This window comes from Nomascus leucogenys, chromosome 15 (assembly GCF_006542625.1).
Source record: "Nomascus leucogenys isolate Asia chromosome 15, Asia_NLE_v1, whole genome shotgun sequence".
In the NCBI taxonomy this organism is placed as follows: Eukaryota; Metazoa; Chordata; class Mammalia; order Primates; family Hylobatidae; genus Nomascus; species Nomascus leucogenys.
The window spans coordinates 48430743-48455052 of NC_044395.1; the positions used below are offsets into that span (position 1 = coordinate 48430743).

The window sequence follows — 24310 nt, forward strand, 5'->3', positions numbered from 1 at the left end:
TTAGCAATTTGAGGGTAGTAAGCTTGTCAAAACATCACCAGAGATGTTTTCAGAATTACTGTGGAGAACAGGTTTCCATGGTGCAGTGTGGCTGCTGGGAGGGGGACAAATGGCACAGGTGTTCTCTCCAGGGAGAGGAAGCACTGGCTCTTTTGTGTCAGAAAAAGCTGAGATACTCCTGATAATCCTAAGCCATCTTGACAGGTATATGTTCAGGTTGGGGAAGATAGGTTCTGAAGAAGCATCATAATTGCAGGGGACAGGGTTGAATGAAAGAGGAGGCAAGAATGGTCTAGCTTCTTGATAATATCCTTTCCATCTATTCACTGTCTGGCTTGATCCAGCTTATAGTTTGTCCCTGGCTACCTGGCTTCCTGTCTGCAGCCTAGTTCTGAGAGTAGAAAATAAGTTCGAAGCAAGGAAGGGGAGTACATGAAGGTTTGTCCTCTAAAAAGAATGTTCTTGGATTGCCTTTGTCTTGTGGGAAAATGTACAGCAGCAGAGGAAAGAATAGCACCATGAAACCAGAGGAGAACTATGGCATCATGTTTGCTTTGAGATGGCCTTTCTTCCAAATCTAAAAGAGGAGAGAAAACATCACCTCTTTGGCAGTGGTGCTCTTGTGGGGTGACTAGAATCAGCTAGGGTGTCACTCCTACCAGACGATGTCTAAAAGACCCAGAATTCTGATATTTTAGAGTCCAAAGGACTTTCCAGAGATCTTGCAACCTAACTCCCTCATTTTACCCAGGGGACTTTTAGGTTCAGAGACCTAGGCACCTTTTACAAAAATTTTACTGAACTGCTAGGCTGGGGTGCTTACCCAACTACTCTAATCTAAAAGTCTTAAAAATATAAACCGAGAGTAATTTCTTCCCACTGTGAAGAATGATCATGAGACCTAAATGAGTACGGCTGGAAACAAACTGCACATACTTCCTGCCTGGCCAAGGAGCTTGCTCACCATGTTGGCTGCTGTCCCTGAGACAGGAATCTCCTACCCCCAGAGAGGCAATAAAACTGAAGCTTCAGGATCCCTTCCAAGGCCCTAGACCTAATTATATGTTTTTGATTTTGCATTCTTTTGCTCAAAAAGCTACTTCCTCCAATTTTATCAGCTTCAGGACCAGAAATCCTGAACTTTGCTCTGCCTGTCCTACCTCATAAATCCAAATGTCTGATGTTCCGATATGCTCTTGCTCAAAAGAGGAGAACAGATAAGGGTGAGGATGACTCTGCCGGGACTAGGCTTGGGAAAACAGTCCAGGGCTGGTGAGAACGTTGGGTTGGGTATAATTTTGAAGGCTGGCCCACAAGATGTCTCAAACTCCTACCTCGTTTCTACCCCAGGAGCTTGTTGGCCAGACAAAGCCTATCTCTCAGATTTACAGACCCAGGATTTTAGAGCTGGCAAAGGTCTCATTTTGTCATCCTCCCTAATTTTGCAGGCATTTAGAATGGCTTAAGCATCTTGGGCTCCTGAATTCCCCTCCCTGGGAAATGAGGTGACATTGTTGGCTAATTCTTTAAGCAGGTAGAGTATTTGTCTCACTTGTTAGATGTAATCTTCTTGGTGTGTCCCTGCGTGGGTGGAAACCAGTAAATGAGGCCTACCCAGCTAAGCACTTCAATAAAACACAAACGACTGCAATTCTACACACTGTCACTTAGTGTCCATTATGAGCAAAGCTTCTGAGTTACTCTCTGAGGAAAGATGAAACTGCACAGGATGGTGCCTGTGGACAGTATTTAAAGCTTATCCCTCATTTCATATTAATAGCTATCATTTATTTACCACTTACTATGGACCCAGCATTTTATCAACAACTTCATTTCTATTTATTTATTTATTTATTTATTTATTTATTTATTTATTTATTTTGAGATAGAGTCTTGCTCAGGTCACCCAGGCTGGAGAGCAATGGTTTGATCTTGGCTCACTGCAACCTCTGCATCCTGGGTTCAAGATATTCTCCTGTCTCAGCCTCTCAAGTAGCTGGGATTGTAAGCACCTGCCACCACGCCCGGCTAATTTTTGTATTTTTAGTAGAGACGGGTTTCACTATGTTGGCCAGGCTGGTCTTGAACTCCTGACCTCAAGCGATTCACCCACCTCGGCCTCCCAAAGTGCTTGGATTACAGTCGTGAGCCACTGTGCCCGGCCATAGGTATTATCATTCTCCTTTTGTTGATGTAGAAACCAAGGCTCAGAGGTTATGTTCCTTGTCCTGGTTACACATCTTCAGCATCCCTCTGCTTGTTTGGGGCATGTGGAGGCTAAAGTTTAGGGTGTGTCAGGCCAGAGGAGGAAGGCAGAAAGACAATGGCCTTGCCAAACCTCCTTTCTCCCTTTCACACAGGCCTGTGTTTAAGTCCTACTTCTAACACATACTAGTTATGTGTGCCTTGAGAAAACTGCTGTTAATCTTGGTTTCCTTATTTATAAATTGAAGAAAATAACCCACTTCATAAAGCAATTGAGAAGATGAAATGATAGAATGTGAGCAGAGCTGCTTCACAGCACATTCAGGTACAAAATAGCTCATTTTGGTATGAACTGCTCACCCCCTAGCCCTGAATGCCCAATTTCTCATTTTCTTTATGTCTTTACTAAATTGTCTCCTTCTTACTGAAACCTTCCCTGGCCACCCTATCTAAAGGGCAAACCCCATATAATCTCTTCACATCCCCTTTCTGCCTTATTTTATTACCAATTAATATATGACAAATTGTACTTATTTTGTCTTGTCCTGTCTCCACCCACAAGAAGGTAAATTTTTCTGAGGCCGGTAGGCATTGTCTGCATTAGGAGGATGATACAGAAATCCTAACGCAGACAATGCCTACCGGCCTCAAAAAAATTTACCTTCTTGTAGGTGGAGACAGACAAGACAAAATAAGTACAATTTGTCATATATTAATTGGTAATAAAATGTATATTGGTCAAATGAATGAAAACAAACAAAAACAACAACAACAAAAAGTTGGGAACCTAAAGACCTATGTTTGTATTTGTTTTTTTTTCCTTACTATTTGACTCTGGGTCCATTACTTAAAATGTCTAGTCCTTAGCTTCCTCATTTGTAAAATAGGAAGAAAACTGGTATCTATTATTAAGACAGCTGGGATGATTAAACGACATAATTTATAAACTCTCTGGCATATAGCAAGAAATGTTTGCCATTATTATTATTTGTAATAACCTGACCGATTGTTAAAACTGTCTTTCTGTGCAGCTCAGAGTTTTTAGGATATGAGAAGAGGCTAAAAGTCACGAGTTCCCTTGGCATTTTCGGCCCAATTGTCCTCCATGTTAACTGATTACCAGTTGAATGGGCGTGAAAGTGCTCAGTGTTCACACCTCCAAGCTGCTGAGAGGTCAGCATTGCCATTCATTGAGAAATAACAGGCTGTGGGAGCTCAGATGACTTACTTATGGTCCCTCAACTTAAAAACCAGGGCACGCAGGAACCAAGCCCAGCCAGTCTTGGGCTTCCTAATACTGTACTTTCTCTCTACAGTGTGGGGTGGTTCGGAGCCCTATGACTTCAGACCTGTGTTCAGCGGGGCCTTTCACCGGCCATCTCCCGCAGAGTACTTTTTCCCAATCAGTTTTTTCGCAAGCAAAACGTGGAAAATAAGATCCACACCTCACAAATTTGTGGCCAGGGTCACAGGCGAAAACAGCTCTTCGGAAACTCTAAAGCGCCGGATAAATAGGCGCTGCAACAGGCAATCACACGTGAACCCCTTTCAGCTGCCAGTCCCGGGACTAGCTCCTGTCTCCTCCCCTCTCCAAGACCGCGGAGTAGGAAGGAGGATTAACCCCTAGGGGAGGAGTTCCGCCCCCCAGCCCCCGCCCCGCCGCCCACGCCTCTCTCTGCACCTACACTTGCGCTCCCCAAGTCTCTCTCGTGCGCAGATCCCAGGCTGCGCTTCCCTGGTCAGGCACGGCACGGCGGGCCGGCCGCCAGGATGCAGGCCCCGCACAGGGAGCACCTGTACAAGTTGCTGGTGATTGGCGACCTGGGCGTGGGGAAGACCAGCATCATCAAGCGCTACGTGCACCAGAACTTCTCCTCGCACTACCGAGCCACAATCGGCGTGGACTTCGCGCTGAAGGTGCTCCACTGGGACCCGGAGACTGTGGTGCGCCTGCAGCTCTGGGATATCGCAGGTGAGCGTCGGGGGAGGGGGTCGGGGGCTAGAGCGCCTCGCGGCCAGTTTCCAGTCTCGAGGCAGAGGCTTGCGGCCAAGCGTGAGATTAAAATCACTAGGTCGCGAGGCAGTGTTTCCTGGTGGGCTGGAAACTTAGTTTCAAAGAAAAGAAAAACGTTTGAAACTTAAAGTGCATTCCCTGGCGCTTTTGGCCTATTGCTTTAGCTCCTTCCCGCACAGTCCCTTGGGATCTCTCTGCCCAGAGCAGGCCTCCCCAGGGAACCAGAGGAAGACTGTCTGCAATTGCATTCTGTTCTCCCCTCCAGCTCGTTTTCTGGGCGCGGGCAGTTCTGCCAATGACGCAGCCCAGTGTCACGCATGTCCTTCCGTGCAGGGGCCGACCGAGGGGAAGCCCCTAGGCTGGTTCACAGCGGAAACCGGGATAGTTCCAGGCTGGCTGGAGTTTGCCCATTCCTGTCTTCAGTCGCTCACAGTATTTCAAATTTTGTCACCTTTCTCTCCGCTCTTAAAGGAGTTTGAGGGTTTTGTTTTGTTTTGTTTTGTTTTTGCTTTTTGCTTTCAGGAAGCCAAGTACTTTTGTGTGTATATGTCAGGTGCAAAGTATTCTTTCTCTTTTTCTATATTTCTATCTCTCTGGCTGTCTTCTATGAAAAGGAGGTTGTGTATATATTTTAAGGCCATTTTTATGTAAGGGCCTATGATAGCCTTATGATTTCTTGATTTGGCCCTAAAGTTTTCATTGAGAAATCTGGAAAATGAGAGGTTGTTTGTTTTTGCTTTTTACAATATTTAAAATCAGATTTTGACTCTACAGGTTTGTACCGGAAGTTAGGCCTTGTCAAAAGTGAGGGTGCAAAGTATCTACTCCAAGTGTGAATCCTTGGACAAGGCTGTTTGCAACCCGGGCATGACCAACTCCTCATTACAGATTTTAGCCCTGCCACTGACTTAACTTGCTCAGTGGCTTTGGACAAGTCTCTTCAGCTCAGTTGCATCACTGTTAAGTGGAAAGGAGTTGGGCAAGGGTCAAGGATCTTCCTGCTCAGAAGTTTTAAGGTCTTCTGGGATTCTCCATGGGAACAACTTCAAACAGTCTTATTTCATGGTCTGTGACACCAGGAACCTTTCGTTATAAATGCTGGACCCAAACTAGCCACTTCTGTTTCAGAAAATGGATTCATTTTAGCTGATGCATTTGATTGGAAACTCTTTATCATGGCTTGAAGCCAGAACAAATGTGGAAAATTTTTGAAAGGGCATTTGTGATCTGGGGAGTTTCGTGCCTCTTTAATCATGAAATGCCAGATCTTATTCTTTCAGCATGTGAACAGATGAACAGATTCATGCATTTGGAGTCATCTTCAGCTGCTCTAGTAGCAAGGGAGTTATCAGAGAACAGAAAATGTTATCAGCCACTTTTGGATGGGGCTTTTCATCTAAAAAATTCTCTCTATGTACTTTCTTGTTGCATGTCATAATGTCTGAAAACCCTTCTGGCTGCACGAAGGTCTTCAGGATTCAGATTTAGAAATGGCTTACTGTTTAAACGGGGTTGTAGCTGTAATTTGGACTTTTATGTACAATCCAGGTAACAGCATGACAGCAGACAAGTTCTATGTCTGTAGATTTCAGTCTCCTCACATAAACAGACAAGATGGAAGGGTATTGTGATTAATAGCCCAAATTCCAGGGTTGAACTACCTCCATCTGGATCCTTACTTTACTCTGCATGTAGTAGGTAATCTGAGGTAAGTTCTCTAACCTCCTTGTTTTAGTTTCCTTACTTGTAAACAGGCAGAATGCTTTCTCCCAATAGATGACAGGAGAGCAACCAACAGTGCTAGCTGAAGGTGATCATGCCTGTTCTCTAGGAGATCTGCAAGGATTATTATCACACTAGCTACCATTTTTTAAGCCTGTATAAATGCTAGGCCAGAAGGATATGATATATAAGTGCTTATTAATTCCTAATAAATTGTGATCCCAATATTATATATATATTCTGTCCCCAGGTTATCACCATTTTCAGCTTTGCTCCCGACTCCCAAGCTCGAAAGCACTTCGTTAGCCATGTTTGTAGACTGAAGTTGCAGTGGAGGCGATAGTCACAGAAGTCTGTATAAAGAAATTTGAAGTCTTGGGAAGTTCATTCTACGGTTACTGCCGTGGTGTTATGTTCAACATCTCAGTAGAGGAGCTTGTTTTTCCCAGAGCTCTAATGCTCAGTGGTAACCCGTCTTTAGCAGCCTTAAGCCCAAAGGCCCTGTTAGCTGAATTAGAGATTGGGCAGCAGGCACAGTGAATTGGGTGAAAGCTAGGCCACTGTGGGAAATGGTTGGAACATGCATGTGCTCCACGTTTCGTGGTTTAAGCTGCATAGGGAGCCATGTGGGTTATGAGTTCATATGAAATCCAGCCTCAACTGCCCACCCAGACTCCAGTCAGCCAGATGTACCTTATAGTACTTTCAAATCACAGCCTGTCTGTCCACAGATAAGAATGCATCTCTCCGTCCTTAGTGTTCAGCTCTGGTGTGTCCCTGGAGAGAACAGGTAGTGGAGGTTAGTGGGCCTAGCTTTGAGAAGGCTGTGGGTGTTCAATGGGATAGAGAAGACTTGCACTGTTCTGATAGGATATCATATACATTTGTTATTAAGGGAATCTTGGCTCAGCTAGACTCTTGATATTCATTTGGTTCAATGCCAAATAGGGCCCTTTTTAATCCACTAAATTCCCGTGATGTATCTCTTGTAGCCATGTAGATTGGCCAGTCTGATCTTGAAAGACTCCAGAAAGTATCTCTGGGGTATTGTGAAGTAGGCCTTGAAACAAGGCGATAAATCCCACCAAACCTCATAGGGGACAGCACTTGGCCTAGATTCCAGTGATTCCATGCTAGAGGGTCAGCTGGGTCAGCTGGGTCAGCTGTGTGTTCAGAGGCTCTTGTTAGAGTCAGAGAAATGAAGTAACTTTGCCTGAGGCCACCCAGCTAGTAGAGGAAGAGCCAAATTTGACCCGGTTCCGTTTGACTCAGAGTCAAGCCGTGCTCTTTGCACTTGCTGGCCTGTGTGTGCCTGGCACACAGCTGACCCACAAGGATTATGCTTTCTTCGTTTTTAAATGTGTTGTTTCATTAGTAGGTGGGTTAAACTTACCTTCTCCTTTCTAACTGGATTTTTGATATTATTAAGTACCACTGTGTATTCAGTGAAAAGGAATGAATTAAAATCTATTTCTGAAAATTTTATCTTGATTAGGATGTGAATTTATAGAGTTTTTAAAAAATAGGTCAATTAGGGAAAATGAAAACAAAAAGTTCACACTTGAGACTCCACTTTTTTATTACTCTCCAAATCCAGAGACTATAATTGCTCATTCACCCTTTCAAAAAGTACTATACTATTTTGCCTAGAACTCTTGATGTGCTTTGGGACTCTGATGCAGGCATTGGGATATTTATAAGGATAGTAGCTAATATTTCTTAAGCCCTTATTCTTATGAATGTCCAGGCATATTTAATCTATAATTTCCCAGTATAATAGCTAGTTAGGCCACTAGAATTTAAAATTAACCATTGAATGTGTTTTCAAAAGATTTGCTCTACTGTCCTTAATTTAAAAACAGAGCACTTCAGACATAGTTTAAATATATTCTAAATTATACCCTGAAAATATAATTAGGCAAACTGTGAAACCTTGCCGAACCTCAGTTGCCTCATCTATAAAATGATGATTATTTAATTTTCTGTGATACTTATTTTATCTTTTGTAGTCTCTGTAAGCAAAAGGTTATATTATCCCTGTCCTCAGGGTATAGGTAGCACATGGTCATTTATTCCAGCTTCTTTACTTACTAGCTTTGTGACTTGTGCAAATTAGCCTGTGTGCCTTGGTTTTCCGTCTGTAAAATGGGAATAATAACAATACCTGCATCTCAGAATTTTTGTAAGAATTAAATGAGTTAATTTATGCAAAGCCATGCCTTTATAAAGGCACATAATAAATGCTGAATGATTGTTAGCTATTATTCCTGTTGTCATAATTGTTATTATTACAGACTGTTTTCACATACATTTTCCCACTTGATCTCCCCAGCATTGCTGAGGGTGTAGACAAGCAGATGATCCTAAATCCAATTTTATTTAAAAAGATAAAAAATGAGAGAGGTAAGAGAGTTGCCTGAGATCATAAGTGGCAGAGGAGAGTAGGAACAGTCGGTCTGTTTAGCTTCAGCTTACTTGTATGAGCAAGACAACCAAGTCTGTTGGTAATCAAAAAACCCAACTCCAGTTTTATATTGCTATAGTACAAAATAAATTAAGTTGGCAGACAATTTAGAGAGTGTTTCGAGTGTTTCTTTGCCATGTGAAAGTTTAACTGCAGAGCTCTGCTAAATAACAAATGCTTCTAAATACTTAAAATAAGATCTACCCTATAAGAAAAATATTTCCACTCAAGGCACATCTACACCAGCTTCCCCCACCTAAGCCATGTGACATGACAGCAGAAGAATACATTAACTGTCCCATAGACAAAGTAACAGGATGAAGGCAGCCTGGGCCCAGTGTCAGGAATCCTTGGGCTAACTGACTCTTCACATCAGCAACTCTGACACTTATTTGGGTCACAGTGGTATGTTGTTTTAGAGTTTGTAAAGTTCTTTCAGGTTGTGAAATTCAACCAAAGATAGGGTTCGAACTTAACTGTCTCTTTAGTACCAATTTCTAAAAGACTATTTCTTCAAGCATTTGTACAAGATGGGTCTTAAATGTCAAAGTAGTAGGTCTAGGAATGTAGAAAGAGCTAAATTTGGCGATGAGTGTGTCAAATAAACCCCCCCAAAATGCATATCGAGTCTGAGCCATGCTCCACTGGGCAGTGTATTGCCTTGTTTCTAGCCTAGCTAATTACAGATTTTCTAAATGCCACGTAAAATAACATGCTGTGTGCTTATGGGTAAATAATGTGTACAGTGAGCAAAAATGGTGAACTTTCAAAGTAGGAATGAGGTATATATGGAGAAAACGCCTCAAGGCAGGACATGTCATGTCATCTGGGTTTTAGAGGACTGATTCTGATAGAAAAGCAAGTAGCAGCTTGACCAAGGAAAGCTAAGGCATTTGAGAGTGGGAGGGGATTGGAAAAAGTAGCTCTTTATTTGTGATTGGTTTATTCAGCAAATATATGTACGTATATATAAAGTGCCTGGTATGTGAAAGTACTTAGGTGAGGGAAAAACAAAGAAGGATAATAATTGAATAAGATTTAATTCTTCATCCCAGCTTCATCAGCATGATGACACAAAAACAAATCACTGTAACAATAAGTAAAGAGCATTGATAGACGTAACTTCAGAACACTCCGGTGGTGCAGAGATGTTGTCCACACCTCATCCTCCTACTCTCTGAGACTAAATCTGAGGAAGTTGGCAAAACCTCAGGGCTAGTGTGATGTTTCTTGTGCCCTTACCTAGTACCAGTCATTCCCTGTGAGTGTGTCAGGGCTGCACAACTTGAGACAGAATTTCATCGTCTGGCCCTCTAATTTGATCTCCTTTGCTTGAGGATCTCATGCATTCCCAGGGCTTTAACTCTATGCAGATGACTTTAAAACTATGCCTATATCCTTAACTACTCATGAGCTCAGGCTTACAATTCCATCTTCCTGCTGGACATCTCCTCTACAATATCTCACCTATACTGCCTGTGAACATGCGCATAACAACGTTTGTGTGAAAACAGGATTGTTTTTTCTATTAATAAAGTAATATGTGCCCAGTGTAGCAAAGCTGGAAAACAGAAAAGAAAAACAAGAAAGAAATACAAACAATGTATGCATATTTGCCCCCACTTAATGATAAGTAGTAAATGATGCTATTTGTAAGTCTAAACTAGACATTTGTCCACATTCACTGGACTTTCTAGTTTGTGTTAACCAAAATACCTTACCCCCAGTTGCTTAGACTTGAAACCTCTGCCATCTTTTCTCTTTTGACCCTCATATGTCACCAGTCTCCAAGTCAGATAGTATATATGCCTCTCTTTTCCCACTGCCATAGACCAGAGACAGCACTTTTTTACATACCTGTTCTGGATCATAGCCTCTTAGCTAGCTCTAATCTCTGCCTCCTCCAGTTCTCAGGTGTATCAAAGCCAAGTTTATCTTCCCAGAACATCTCTCTTTTCTATTGGCTATAGATTACACATGCTGTGATGAGAACAATGGAGGGGATGAGAATAAGGTATTAGGGGGGCTGATAATTAGAAAATTAGAAATAAGATAGATCCAAGTCATAGAGAAATTGAGGAATGGGTTTGTGAAGTCCTTGAATTTAAGAAGTGACTGGAGTCCTTGAGGCCTGGTGAAGTCAAAAGGAAACCCAGGATGTCTCTCCTATTGTGGTCTTCCTGTGAGGAACAAAGAAACTGTCATTAAGGGCTCAAGTGCTACTTAATTTTTTTTGTTTTATTTTACTGCATTTTAGATAAAATGCAGTTTTAAAACTTGAAGATTTGAGAAGTATAAGATCTTGCCTGAGAAAATTTATTAATTCACTTGATAAGCAGAGAAATTTAGGGGTGATTGAAATAAGTTGATCTTTGCTCTTACAGACTTTTAGAGTCTGGTGTGGCATAAAGATATTTATTTCAAAATAATTATTTAGTCATTGAAAAGTGATCTGATGGGAAAGTATCAGGTGCTAAAAGAAAGTCAACCAGGGGACTTACCCTGGCCATAACATGGAGATGAGAAGACATCATGCAGGCTTCAGTAATCTGACCTAGCTGAAGATTACAATGTGTGAGGAAGGAGGTGTTAAGAGGGATGCAGCAGACAAATTAGGAAAGGTCGTATATGCCAAATTAAATGTTAAGAATAGTGAAAGTGAAAATTCCTTACATTTATCAATTTATCAAAGCAATATTTGCAATTTAAATAACACAGTAATTCTAACAAATAGGTCCTCTTACTTCCAGTTTCATAGATGAGGAAGCTGGGCCAAGCATAAGTAGAACATGACATCTGCTACATAATTGTTGCTTAGTAAAAGTGGTTTGGTGTTAAGCAGTCACTGAGGTTCATACTAAAGTCATCACTCATCTGGTAAATTTTTGAGAATAGATGTTTTGAGTTACACTTAGAATCCTTTCTCTCCCTCTTCTGATGATTCACTTTGGAGATTCCTTGAAAGCTTTCAAACCACTGAGAAGCTTTATTTATGTTACTTTCTTAGATTCTGGGATGCATATTCCCAGAAGAATACAGTGGACCTATTGCTCCTGGGGTGGGAATCAGGTTTATTCCTAGATGATCCTTGTCTTCTAGGGTGGTGAACTAGACTGATGTCCTTCAACTCGGCAAGGTCAAGTTTGAGACTCTAGCCTGGGGTTCTTAATAATTGAGTTTTACTCATTTTTTCAGCTGTTCAGGAATTTAAGAAGTTACGTGATCTTAAATTGCTCTTTGAAAATAATTCAGGTTTTAACTTCTACCGTTCTCTCCTTCCTTTCATTGCCCACTCTCGAGTACTAATTAAATTTTGTCTTTTCTACCTTATCAAATAAATATCTCATCCATCTTTTCAATAGCTGCATCTTCACAGCTCGCCGGAACTGTTGCAGCAGTTGCCTCCTGCCCATCCCCTCCTCCAGCTTCCCTGCCCATCAGTTTGTAATCGACAGTGGTGATACCCCTCATCATAGTGTTGTTATCCAGTTGCTATACTCATTTGGGACCCATCAGTGGAGCCATAGCATTTTTAGAATTAAAGGCGGCTGAACTTTTTAGCATGACAGTCAGGACCATCATAACTGTCACTCATTTGTCATTCATTCCAGTCTTATCTCTCACATCTATGATTTTTACATTCCAAATATCTTGCAGTGGCCCCAGTATACCTACCTTCCCCTTTATACTGTGACTCACACAGTTGTCTCTGGCTAAAAAAAGCACATTCTTCTTGTTAACATAGATAACTCCTGTGGGTCCTTTTCACTCTATCAATATCACCTCCTCCAGAATGTCCATTGAAACCATGAGACTCAGGGAAACACTTTCTCTGCTCCCGTAAAGTTCCATGATTACTCCAGATAGAAATAGTTTACTATGCATTGGAATGTTTTTTTCCTCCAAAGTGTATCCCTGGGTCCTAACATAGTATTTGGACATGTGGTAGGGACTCAAGTAGTATTTGTTGTTCAATAAAGTTTTTCAGTCAACTATTGCATCAATGCCTTAATTCTAAGATATATCATTGATCTAAACATTTCTTCCATAAAAAATAGACTTCTGTTCATGATTGAAAAACTTCATAACTATATAAACATTAATATATAAAAGTATAATTTAGAATTGAGAAATATGGCAACCACTTTTCTTAAGGAGACATTCTATTTTTTTTTCCAACCATGAAAACTGGGAAGTGTCCTTAAATACCATTCTTAAAAGCTGTGTTTTTGCATTTAACAGTCTCCATAATTTGAAGTGAAATGCCATTCATTTGGATGTCAAATGGCAAAACTATATCTTTTTTATAATTTAAGGGTATATTATATAAAATAATAACTTCGTGAAAGGTAATTTTACAGAGTTAAAACCCTGAGTACTCATCAAAACCATATCAGTCATTTTATGGATGAGCAAGCTTGATCTGGAAGGGAGGTGACATTAGTTTCTCAGGCCCACAGAGCTTGTTAATGGTAGAATTAAACCAGAACACAAGATTACCTGGCTTATTACCAAGGAAGCTTGAATAATTAAAAACGTATTTTTTAACACTAGGTGTTTGGGTGCTGTCTTCAGCATTAAGTTATAATGATAATCAAATTGGGAAGGCACCCAGCCCTGTGGAAGTTCATGCAGTGGAGAAGAGGAGATAATGGCATAGCACTGGGTACACCCAAATTCATCCACAGTTTGGCTTTAAATAGCATTTCTAATAGCATTTTCTCCCGCCCTCCATGATGAGGTCTAAATTTGAACCATTTGAACTCCTTGCCATTCCTGGCTCATTTCCATGCTTATTGCCTCTGAGCCTTTGCTCCTGCTTGCCCTGCTGGTTCATGTGTCCTTCCCTTTGGAAGCACATCCAAATGCTACCTGATATCTAAGACCTATCTGAAAAGGCAACTCCTCCACAGAGACTTTCCTAGTTCTCTCTGTCAGTAGTAACTTCTTCCTCCCTTGAGTCCCATGCAACTTTTCTTTCCCTTGTTTGTAGCAGTTCTCTAGTTAAGCTTTGTGTTACAGTTATTTTCTACCTATCCAGATTTCCTTCATGATTTTTAGTAAATCCTGCCATGAGTTATTTGCTGCATAATTTAATGAAATTACTATAGAGTCAGCAAAGAAGTAGAGAAGAAGAAAGCACCAAGAATGAGGAGAACCTAGCAAGGGCAGGCTTTTGGAAGCAAGAGGTAGATAATTTAAGAAAAGGATAGTTAATAGTTTCAAATGTGTTATGACTTTTTGCTCTGAGTCTCTACTTTTTGTAGTTTGTGTTATTCTGATGTATTATTTAACCTTTGTTCCTTATCACTTTTATTTAAATATAACTTTCAATTAATCAGCCTTGCATAAAACTGCTGTTTTAAGAAGAGTGATGAAAACTTATTGATTTAAATTATTTTTGGTTAGACTGTTTTCCCTATAACATGCTATAAATAGCCACCAATTATTAAGTGTCAGGCATAGTTTTATGCATTCATATGCATTATTTTATTTACAGCTCATAATGAGCTTATCTGATGACATGGTTATTAACCCTACTATAGAGATGAGAGAACTATAAAAGGCCAGAAAACAGATAAACAAGCTAACAAGCACAGAAAACTTTTCAGAAGTCTTACCAATAGTAAGAGATCATGCTGGGATATGCACTGAGATTTGTCTAACTACAAATCCTATTTTCTAGCCATGCTATTCTACTGTTTCCTAATGCATTATAAACAGCATAATAGTTTTTACATCTCGTGGGTTGTTACACGTTGCTTTTAGAAGGTACTCATTATATAGTTTAAAATAGTAATTTATTAATTTTTAACCTGTATACTTTTGGATAGATCTAATTATTGAATGAGTTGAATTTTTTGCATGCATCATTGCTGACACCATATGGTTGGTTTGACTTATTTTAACAGTCATCTTCATATACTACTTTTAGGCAGGAAAACCACTGTGCCTGAGGGACAGAAGTCTCTAGTTTAAAAATTAAAGCTAAGAATAGCTGTAGTGCTTGTTGGTATCAGAATAAAAATATTTCTATGGTGGTAGAAGGATCTGTATGCATGTATTGTGTGGTGTGTGTGTCTTAAATTAAAAAAAAAATACACTAGACTCTAGAGGCTACAGCACAAGTTCTCAAACTTTCTCAGTTCACCGCATCCAAATCCTTAGTGTTGATTTTTTCATTGTGCCTCTAGGCCAAAAACACTACCTAACAATCCTGTTCATTAAATAGCACCAAACAACTAAATAAGTGTTATGTTCTAACAACTTAATAGCCATAAGAAAAAAAAAGAGAATATATAAATTAAAAGAAAATTATTTTTGTTTCATTGTTAATCACTACAGTCTACTATAGGCATGTGTATGGCTTTGGCCATGAAACACCCTCTCAAACCTTTGAGCCAGAGTGGATGCCACTACCATACCACCGTCATTTCCTGTTTCACATTGATTTTCGCATGATTTTTGCTTTTCATCACAGAAACTTCCAAACCCCAGTTTCAAACAGATATAATGACATCAAAAGGAATATAGTGTTAACACTGTGAACTACCTCAAGCTAGTAGTTCCTGGAGTGTCTAATGGATCTTGAGTACTACCGTATTTGCCTTGAAAATTTAAAATATCCTGTTTCACCCATGTGAGTTCACCATGGCACCCCCCAGAGCACCTTGGCATAGATTTTGGGAGTTATAACTCTAGAGGAATCTGGAAATTCCTTAAGAGTGAAACCTTTAGAGTCCAGGATCTCTTGGGGGTTATTTATAAAAATTTATTGAATGGCTACTGACTGGTATTGTCTCAAACGCCAAATAGTTCAAAAATAGGTTTTTTATGTAATACATTTGAGCTTACAGTTCAGAGGTATTTTAGGTTGTTTAATTATAAATATGAGATGCTGGTCCTTCTGTCTTGATTCACTCCAACCTCTCATCCATGACTCGGTTTCCTTCCTTCTCCCCCTTTATCCACTGTTGAACCTTGCATTGCTAGATGATCTTTTTATCTCCATCCTCATGAGTTATTTGCTTAAGCTGGTAGCATTGGGCTCCAGTCTAAAATTATTCTGACAAAAAATCTGTTGGGCTACTCTATTAGTACTCATTTTCACATACACACATATATATCACATGCATTGCCTTAAATTTAAATATACATTCAGAATTTAATGAGAATACTTTAGAAAATGTATTTCAAAAGTATATCACTATAATCCATCCACCTTTTGTTCTATAAGGTAATTAAGAACAACAATAAAGCCAATATTTACCTTTTATGCCATTTTATTCTCTTGTTCACTTTAGCTTACTTAATTCAATATACTTCATCTAGCTTTATCTTCTTGTTGAATAGAGACAAAATTTGCCTGTAAGAGATGATAACTAACAGTAGGGCAAAATGAGAACCATTGTTTATGGGGGAACTAAGGAAATTGCTAAAAGAGTTTGGGTGGTTCTGAATTGTGACAGATATTTTTCAGATGGGATCTTAAAAATGGCAAGTTCAGTAGGCATAAAAGTAAATGAGTTAGATCAAAGATCTTCTTTTATTCAGCCTACACCTTTTCCTGCTGGGGTTCCCTCTTGCAAATACGAAATAAGTATTAATTGTTATTTCATTATGCAAAGAGTACTTGTATTACTAGTTCCATTCTATTCTGGAAGTGCATTGTGAGCATAAACTAACAGCCTCTCAGGGTACCTGTGTTATGGAGACACCGAGTATAGTAATTGAGTAATTCTACACTGGACTCAAGGAATCTACAGTATAATTGAGGACACAGGCTGCACAGGTTTGCAGCACATAAAAAGCAGTACAAGGCAGGGCCTGATCAAATGATTGAGCGAGTGATCCAGTTAGTCAGTGCTGTAGGAATATGGAAGAGTGAGGAGATGAGTGTGAGTCCAGGCAGTCATAAAAGTCTCCAAGAAGGTGGAGCTTGGGTACAACCTTAAAGAATGGGTAGAATCTGGTTAGGTGAAGGATGAGGGAGAGGGCACCTCTCAGTGGGAGTGGATTTGCCATGGTATGGGAGTAAGTGGAAGCAAGAAGCAGAACTTAGCAGAGCCTAGCAAGGCATAGGTTGGGACAAAACCTTGACCTCAGTCTGAAAATTAGCCTTTAACTTGTAGATCTAAGAGTGCAACCTCAAAAATCCCACAGGAGGTCAGAGGGTGGAACGGAATCATCATGAAGGCAAGGATTTTTTTCTAGTTATTAGAACAAAACTAGTAACCAGCTGTATGTTCTAGTTACATGTTCCTAGTTATAATTCTGGAAAATTATAGGGATTAAATTTTTTTTGTTAAATGAATGAATGAGAATAGACAAGATGAAATTAGACAATCTTAACTAAAGTGATTTCAGTGGGAGTGGAAAGAAAATGATGAATGCAACAGACCAGACATGACAGAAAACTCTTAAATACCTAATAAGCCTGCAAGTATCCACTGGGAGAGGAGTAAGGAATTAAGAATTATTCCTTCACTCAGCATGGGGACCATATTGAATGCTTACTATATGGAGTGCAGTGCTTGTCACAGGGGCTGCAGAAATTTGGTTCTGGCTATGGTGTGGCTTGTTATTTTGTTGGGGAAGATTGTACCAGGTAAGTTCTAGGATATACATCTAGGTGACTTGGAAAAATGGTGATTAATTTATATGTTTCTGTCATTGGTTTGATGGGACAAAGTCATGAAAACAGATGAAAGAGTTTCTGCACCACCGCCAGACTGTCAAATAGGCTTTTATTAAAAACCGGAAATAACCACCATCACTAGGACGTCAGCCTGATTCTGATTTCAGTATGTGGGTTTCCGGTGAGCTTTCAAAACCAGCATAAGCCATTATGATGTCAGTGTCCTTTTGACCATTGCAGCAATTATAGTTTGATTTTTTTCTTCTAGATTATTGTGCAAGGTCCATATTTACTGTTGATTATATATTTACTTTATAGATTTATGTTTTCCACAGTTACTCCCTAGAAATATAGAGAACATCTTGGTGTCACTCTTAGGTCTACTGATTGTTCTATCACCTCAACACATGTATCATTTGGATAGAGTAAATTGATTCCAAGGTAGTATTTCTTAAGAAAATGAGAATGATTATGAAAGCATAATAATCCAGGCTGAAACTTGTTAAAACAGATATGCACAATAATGTTAATTTTCTCCTCCAATAACCATCTATTGATTATTTACTGGAAGTTGGAGTTGAGTATAGAGTAAGTTCATCAGTATGCAGCACTAATTCACAAATACACGATAAGGCATTTTAGAGGAAGAAGGAGCCTTAATTTGAATTTATTTCCACCATAAAATCTTGAGCTCTTATTGTATCCTAAAGGTGGAGAAATAAGCCTCGGGTTTTGCAATATCAAAACATGGTCAATCTGCTCTCCAGGATTTTCAGTGCCATGGTTAGAGATCCAAGCATGAATGCACAGCATAGTAAGTGTCAGTGGTGTAGAATTTTTAAAATTCTGTGAGTTCATAAAGAAGAGATTCAGTGATTCCAGCTGACAGGACAGGGAAGTATGCACAAATGTGGTGAGATTTAAGGGCACATTTGAAGGATGGATAGGATTTTGTTGAACAGAGTGGGAGTAGAGATGAGGAGGGAATTCAGACTTTGGGCACAAAGATGTAAAAAGGCAAGAGAATCTGGAAAGTAATTTAGGATGCGTTTTAAAAAGAACAAGTAGTCCAGTGGGACTTGGCCATGGAGCACTTTGAAGGAAGTGACAAGAGTTTGAAAAAGTGGTTGGAACCAAAAATGTACTACATTACATGATATATCAATGAAGGTGTATTTTTCTTGGGCATGTAGGAGTCACTGAATAGCTAAAACAGCAGAGAGTAATGGTAAGATTTACCTTTTGATAGTGGATTCTAATGGAGATAGAGGTTTTCTTTTCTTTTTTCTAAACTTTTATTATAGATTCGGGGGATACATATGCAGGTTTATGACATAGATGTAGGTATATTGCATGATGTTGAGCTTTGGGGTACAAATGATCCTCTTACTCGGGGAGTGAGCATAGTACCCAATAGTTTTTCCACTTTTGCCCCTTCTTCTCTTCTCACTCTAGTAGTGCCTGGTTTCTGTTGTCATTATCTTCATGTCCATGATTACCTGATGTATAGCTCCCACTTATAAGTGAGGACATGCAGTATTTAGTTTTCTGTTCCTGCATTAATTCACTTACGGTAATGGCCTCCAGCTACATCTGTGTTGCTGCAAGGGATTTGATTTTATTCTCTTTTTTTGGCTGCATAATATTCCATGATGAATATGTGCCACGTTGTCTTTAACAAGTCTGCCATTGATGGGCACCTATGTTGATTCCATGTCTTTGCTATTGTCAGTAGTACTGCAATGAACATGTGAGTGCACGTCTTTTTGGTAGAATGATTTGCTTTCTTTTGGATATATACAAAAGAATGGGATTGCTGGATTGACTAAAACAGTAGTTCTGTTTTAAGTTCTTTGAGAAATCTCCAAACTGCTTTCCATGATGGCTGAACTAATTTTCATTCCCACTCAAAGTGTATATGCATTCCATTTTCTCTGCAGCCTTGCCAATATTTGTTGTTTTTTGACTTTTTAGTAAATGGTAAACCATTCTGACTGGTGTGAGATGGTATCTAAGAGTAGTTTTGATTTGCATTTCTCTGGTGTTTAGTGACATGGGATATTTTTTCACATTTATTGGCTGCTCATATATCTTCTTTTGAGAACTGTCTGTTCATGTTTTTGCCCATTTTTTTTAGTGGGGTTGTTTTCTGCTTGTTCAGTTATTTAAATTCCTTATAAAGTATGGATAGTAGACATTTGTTGGATGTGTATTTGGTGAATATTTTCTCCCATTCTGTAGATTATCTGTTTACTCTGTTGATAGTTTCTTTTGCTGTGCAGAAGCTCTCTAGTTTAATTGGTTCCACTTGTCAATTTTTTTTTGTTGCAATTGCTTTTGAGGAATTAGTCATAAATTATTTCCCAAGGCCGATGTCCAGAATGGCATTTCCTAGGTTTTCTTCTAGGTTTCTTCTAGCTTCAGATCTTACATTTAAATCTTCATTCCATCTTGAATTAATGTTTCTATATGGTGAAAGGTAGGAGTCAGTATCATTCTTCTGCATATGGCTAGGCAGCTATCCCAGCACCACTTATTGAATAGGGTGTCCTTTCCCTACTGTTCAGTTTTGTCATCTTTGTTAAAGATGAGATGGTTGTACTTGTGAAGCTTTATTTCTGGTTTCTCTATTCTGTTTCATTGGTCTATGTGTCTGTTTTTGTAATATTACCATGCTGTTTTGGTTATGGTAGCCTTATAGTTTGAAGTTGAGTAATATGATGCCTTTGGTTTTGTTCTTTTTGCTTAGTATTACTTTGGCTATTGGGCTTTTTTTTTATTCCATATGAATTTTAGGATAGTTTTTTCTAGTTCTGTGAAAAATGATGTTGGTAGATTGATAGGAATGGCATTGAATGTGTAGATTTTTGGGGGGCAGTGTGGCCATTTTAATGATATTGACTCTTCCAACCTATGAGCTTGGAATTTTTTTTTCTTTGTTTATATCGTCTATGATTGTTTTTAGTAGTGTTTCATAGTTGTCCTTGCAGAGATCTTTTACCTTCTTCCTTGGTTAGATGTATTCCTAGGTATTTTATTTTCTTTTTATTTCTTTTTTTTTTCTGCTGCTATTGTAAATGGAATTGTGTTCTTGATTTGACTCTTAGCTTGAACATTATTGGTGGATAGAAATGCTATTGATTTTTATACATTGATTTTTGCATCCCGAAATTTTACTGAAGTCATTTATCAGTTCTAGAAGCCTGAAATTTTACTGAAGTCATTTATAGTTCTCAGAGTCATTAGGGCTTTCTAGGTATAGAATCATATTGGCCACAAGAAGAGATAGTTTGACTTTTTGTTTTCCTATTTGGATTTTTTTATTTCTTTCTCTTGCCTGATTGCTTTGGCTAGCACTGCCAGTATTATATTGAATAGGCACAATGAGAATGGGCATCCTTGTGTTGTTCCAGTTCTCAAGGAGATTGCTTCCACTTTTTGCCTCTTCAGTATCATGTTGACTGTGGGTTTGTCATCAATTACTCTTATTATGTTGAGGCATGTGCCTTTGATACCTATTTTCTTGAGGGTTTTTATTATGAAGGGATGTTGGATTTTATCAGAAGCTTTTTCTGAGTCTATTGAGGTGATCATATGGTTTTTGTTTTTAATTCTGTTTATGTAGTGAATCACATTTATTGATTTATATATGTTGAACCAACCATGTATCCTTGCACTGTTTGATCATAGTGAATTGACTTTTTCATGTGCTGTTGGATTTGGTTTGCTAGTGTTTTGTTGAGGAATTTTGTGTCTATGTTTATCACGGATATTGGCCTGTAGTTTTCTTTTTTCATTGTGTCTGTCAGATTTTAGTATCAGGGTGATGCTGGCTTTCTAGAATGAGTTAGGGAGGAGACACTTCTTGATTTTTTGAAATAGTTTTAGTAGGATTGATACCAAGTCTTTTTTTGTATGTCTGGTAGAACTTGGCTCTGAATCCATCTGGCCTGCGACTTTTTGGTTGGTAGGTTTTTTATTACTCATTCGATTTTGGAAGTCATTATTGGTCTATTCAGGGTTTTAATTCCGTCCTGATTCAATCTTGGCAGATTGTGTGTTTCTAGGAATTTATTCATTTCCTCTAAATTTTCTAATGTGTTTGCAAAGAAGTGTTTGATAATAGTCTCTGATAATCTTTTGTATTTCTGTGGGATCAGTTGTAATGTCACCTTTGTCATTTCTGATTGGGCTTATTTGGATCTTCTCCCTTTTTTTCTTTGTTAATTTAGCTTGTTGTCTATTGATCTTGTTCATTCTTTCAAAGAACCGACATTTGCTTTCATTGATACTTTGTATGTATTTTTTGAGTTTCAATTTCATTCTGTTCTGCTCTGATTTTAGTGTTTTTTTGTTCTGATGTTAGATTGTCAATTTAAGATCTTTCTAACTTTTTTAAATTAGCCATTTAACACCATAAACTTTCCTGTTAACAGCATACCAGAGATTTTGGTATTCTGTGTCCCTGTTTTTATTTATTTAAAAGATTTTTTAAAAATTATCCTTTATTGTTTATCCAAAAGTCATTCAAAAGCAAGTTGTTTTCATTTCCATGTAATTGTGTGGTTTTGAGAGATTTTGGTATTGATTTCTATTTTTATTCCACTGTGGTTCAAGAGTATGATTATATGTTTTCAATTTTTTTCAAATTGATTGAGACTTGCTTCATGTCTGGGCATGTGTTCAATCTTTCTATGTTCTGTGCAAATGAGAAGAATGTTATTCTGTGGTTGGTGGGTAGAGTATTCTGTAGATGTCTGTTAGGTCCAATCAGTAAGTGTCAAATTCAAGTTCAGAAATTTCTTTGTTAGTTTTCTGCCTTGATCATTTCTCTGATACGGACAGTGGGATATTGAAGTCGCCCACTATTATTGTGTGGTTGTCTCTGTCTTTTCAGAGGTCTAGAAGTACTTGTTTTATGAATCTGACTACTCCAATGTTGTGTGCATAATATATTTAGGACAGTTAAGTCTTATTGACGAATTGAGCCCTTTATTATTATGTAATGGCCTTTTTGGTCTTATTTGACTGTTGCCAGTTTAAAGTGTGATTTATCTGACATAGGAATGACAACCTGGGCTCTTTTTTGTTTTCTGTTTGTGTGCTGGATCTTTCTCTAATCCTTTACTTTGAGCCTATGGGTGTCATTACATGTGAGATGGATCTCTTGAAGATAGCATATGGATGGGTTTTGTTTTTGTTTCCGACTTGCCATTCTGTGCCTTTTAAGTGGGGAGCTTAGACCATTTATGTTCAAGGTTAATATTTATGTTTGAGGTTTTGATCTTATCACAAAGTTATTAGCTGGTTTGCTTTGAAATATAAGTTTCTATTGTGTGGTTGCTTTATAGGGGCTGTGGGCTATGCACTTAAGTATATTTTTGTGGTAGCCAGTATAGTTTTTTCATTGCCATATTTAGAACTCCCATAAAGATTTCTTGTAAGGCTTGTCTAGTGATAACAGATTCCCTTAGGACTTACTTGTTTTGAAAGATTTTTAAAATCTCCTTCACTTACGAACTTAGTTTGGTGGGATATGAATTTTTCTTTTTTTCTTGAGACAAAGTCTTGCTCTGTCACCCAGGCTGGAGTGCAGTGGCACGATCTTGGCTCACTGCAACCTCCACCTCCCAGGTTCAAGTGTGTCTCCTGCCTCAGTCTCCCAGGTAGCTGAGACTACAGGTGTGTGTCACCACACTCAGCTAATTTTTGTATTTTTATTAGAGACGGGATTTCATTATGTTGGCCAGGCTAGTCTCGAACTCCTGACCTCATGATCCACCTGCCTCAGCCTCCCAAAGTGCTGGGGTTACAGGCATGAGCCACTGTGCCCAACTGAGATATGACATTCTTGATAGGAATTTCTTTTCTTTAAGAATGCTGAAAAAAGGCACCCAGTCTCTTCTGGCTTGTAAAGTTTCTGCTGAGATGTCCACTGTTAGCCAAATGGGGTTTCCTTTTTACGCAATTTGACATTTTTCTTTAGCTGCCTTTAAGATTTTTTTCTTTAGCATTGATCTTGGACAATGTGGTGACTATATGCCTTAGTGATGTTCATTTTGTATATTATCTGGCAGGTGTTTTCTGGATTTTTTTGTAACTAAATGTCTACCTCTCTAGCAAGGTTAGGGAAATTTTCTTGAATTATCCCCCCAAATACGTATTCGAGGTTTTTAAATTTTTCTTCTGTCTCAGGAATGCCAATAATTTGTAGCTTTGATCTTTTCACATAATCCCACATTTGTCAAAGACTTTCTTCATTTAAAAAATATTCTCTTTTTTTATGTATGTCTGACTGGGTTAGTTCACAAGACCAGTTCTCAAGCTCTGAAATGGTTTCTTCTGCTTGGTTCAGTCTACTGATAAAGTTTTCAATTGTATTTTGAAGTTCCTTAAGTGAGTTGTCCAATTCTAGAGGCTATGATTAATTACTTTTTAAGATTTATCTCCTCCTTCATTTTCTGGACTGCTTTAGATGTTTCTTTTCAATCTTGTATTGGATCTCATTGAGCTTCCTTGCAATCCATGAGTTTCTATTTTCATTAGGGACCTTTGCTAGAAAGCTAGTGCAATCCTTTGATGGTGTCACTGCATTCATATTTTTCATAGTATCAGGATTTTTGTGCTTGTTCCTTTTCATTTGGAAATTTTGGGACTTCTAATTTTTATAATTATTTTCATGTTTATAGGATTTTTTTTCTTTATTTCCCTATCATACTATTGCTATTTTTTTCTTTCCTTTTTCGTTTCCCTTTCCCCCACTCCATAGAGTCTTTTGGTTTTGCTTCTGCAGCCTTATGTACTTCTTTCTGCAGGTTTATTATTGGGCTGTGCAGTTTGACCTATAAGTCAGTAGATAGTGCTTATGCATGATAGCAGGCTGTGGCCAATGTGGCTAGGTATATACTTGATCCTTGTTTACTGGCGGAAGCTCTCTGTTGCCTCAGGCAATGGGCTGATACTTGGAACACACAGTGGTCTGAGCTCCCTGCTCAGCCAAGGGGATTGGGGGCCACAGTGGGTGGGGCCAGACCAGGTAGGTTCATCTACAAGTCCCCTAATGGCAGGTGCAAGCAACTGTGCCGAGGGAGAATCTGGGGGGGAGCACCAAATGTCCAGTTGTGTACCTCAGCATCAAGCTGGGAAATCTCTTCAGCCCCAACTCTATGGGAAGAGTAGCAGCCTATAAACCCCTAATCCAAGAGAGTAAGTGCTTCAGATGCCTAGAGAGCTGCCTGGATGTAGAGCAGAGAGGCTATCCTTGCAC

General features: G+C 39.0%; 1 protein-coding gene across 1 annotated transcript in view; it reads left to right on the forward strand.

Moving 5' to 3' along the window:
* The first annotated feature begins 3922 nt into the window (after window positions 1-3922).
* The window catches only part of RAB38 (RAB38, member RAS oncogene family), a 62787-nt gene continuing 42399 nt past the window's right edge, over window positions 3923-24310 (forward strand). The window contains exon 1 of the mRNA XM_003254519.2: window positions 3923-4177. Within this exon, the coding sequence (XP_003254567.1) occupies window positions 3976-4177 (202 nt within the window). The 5' untranslated portion in view covers window positions 3923-3975. The remainder of the gene's footprint in view (window positions 4178-24310) is intronic.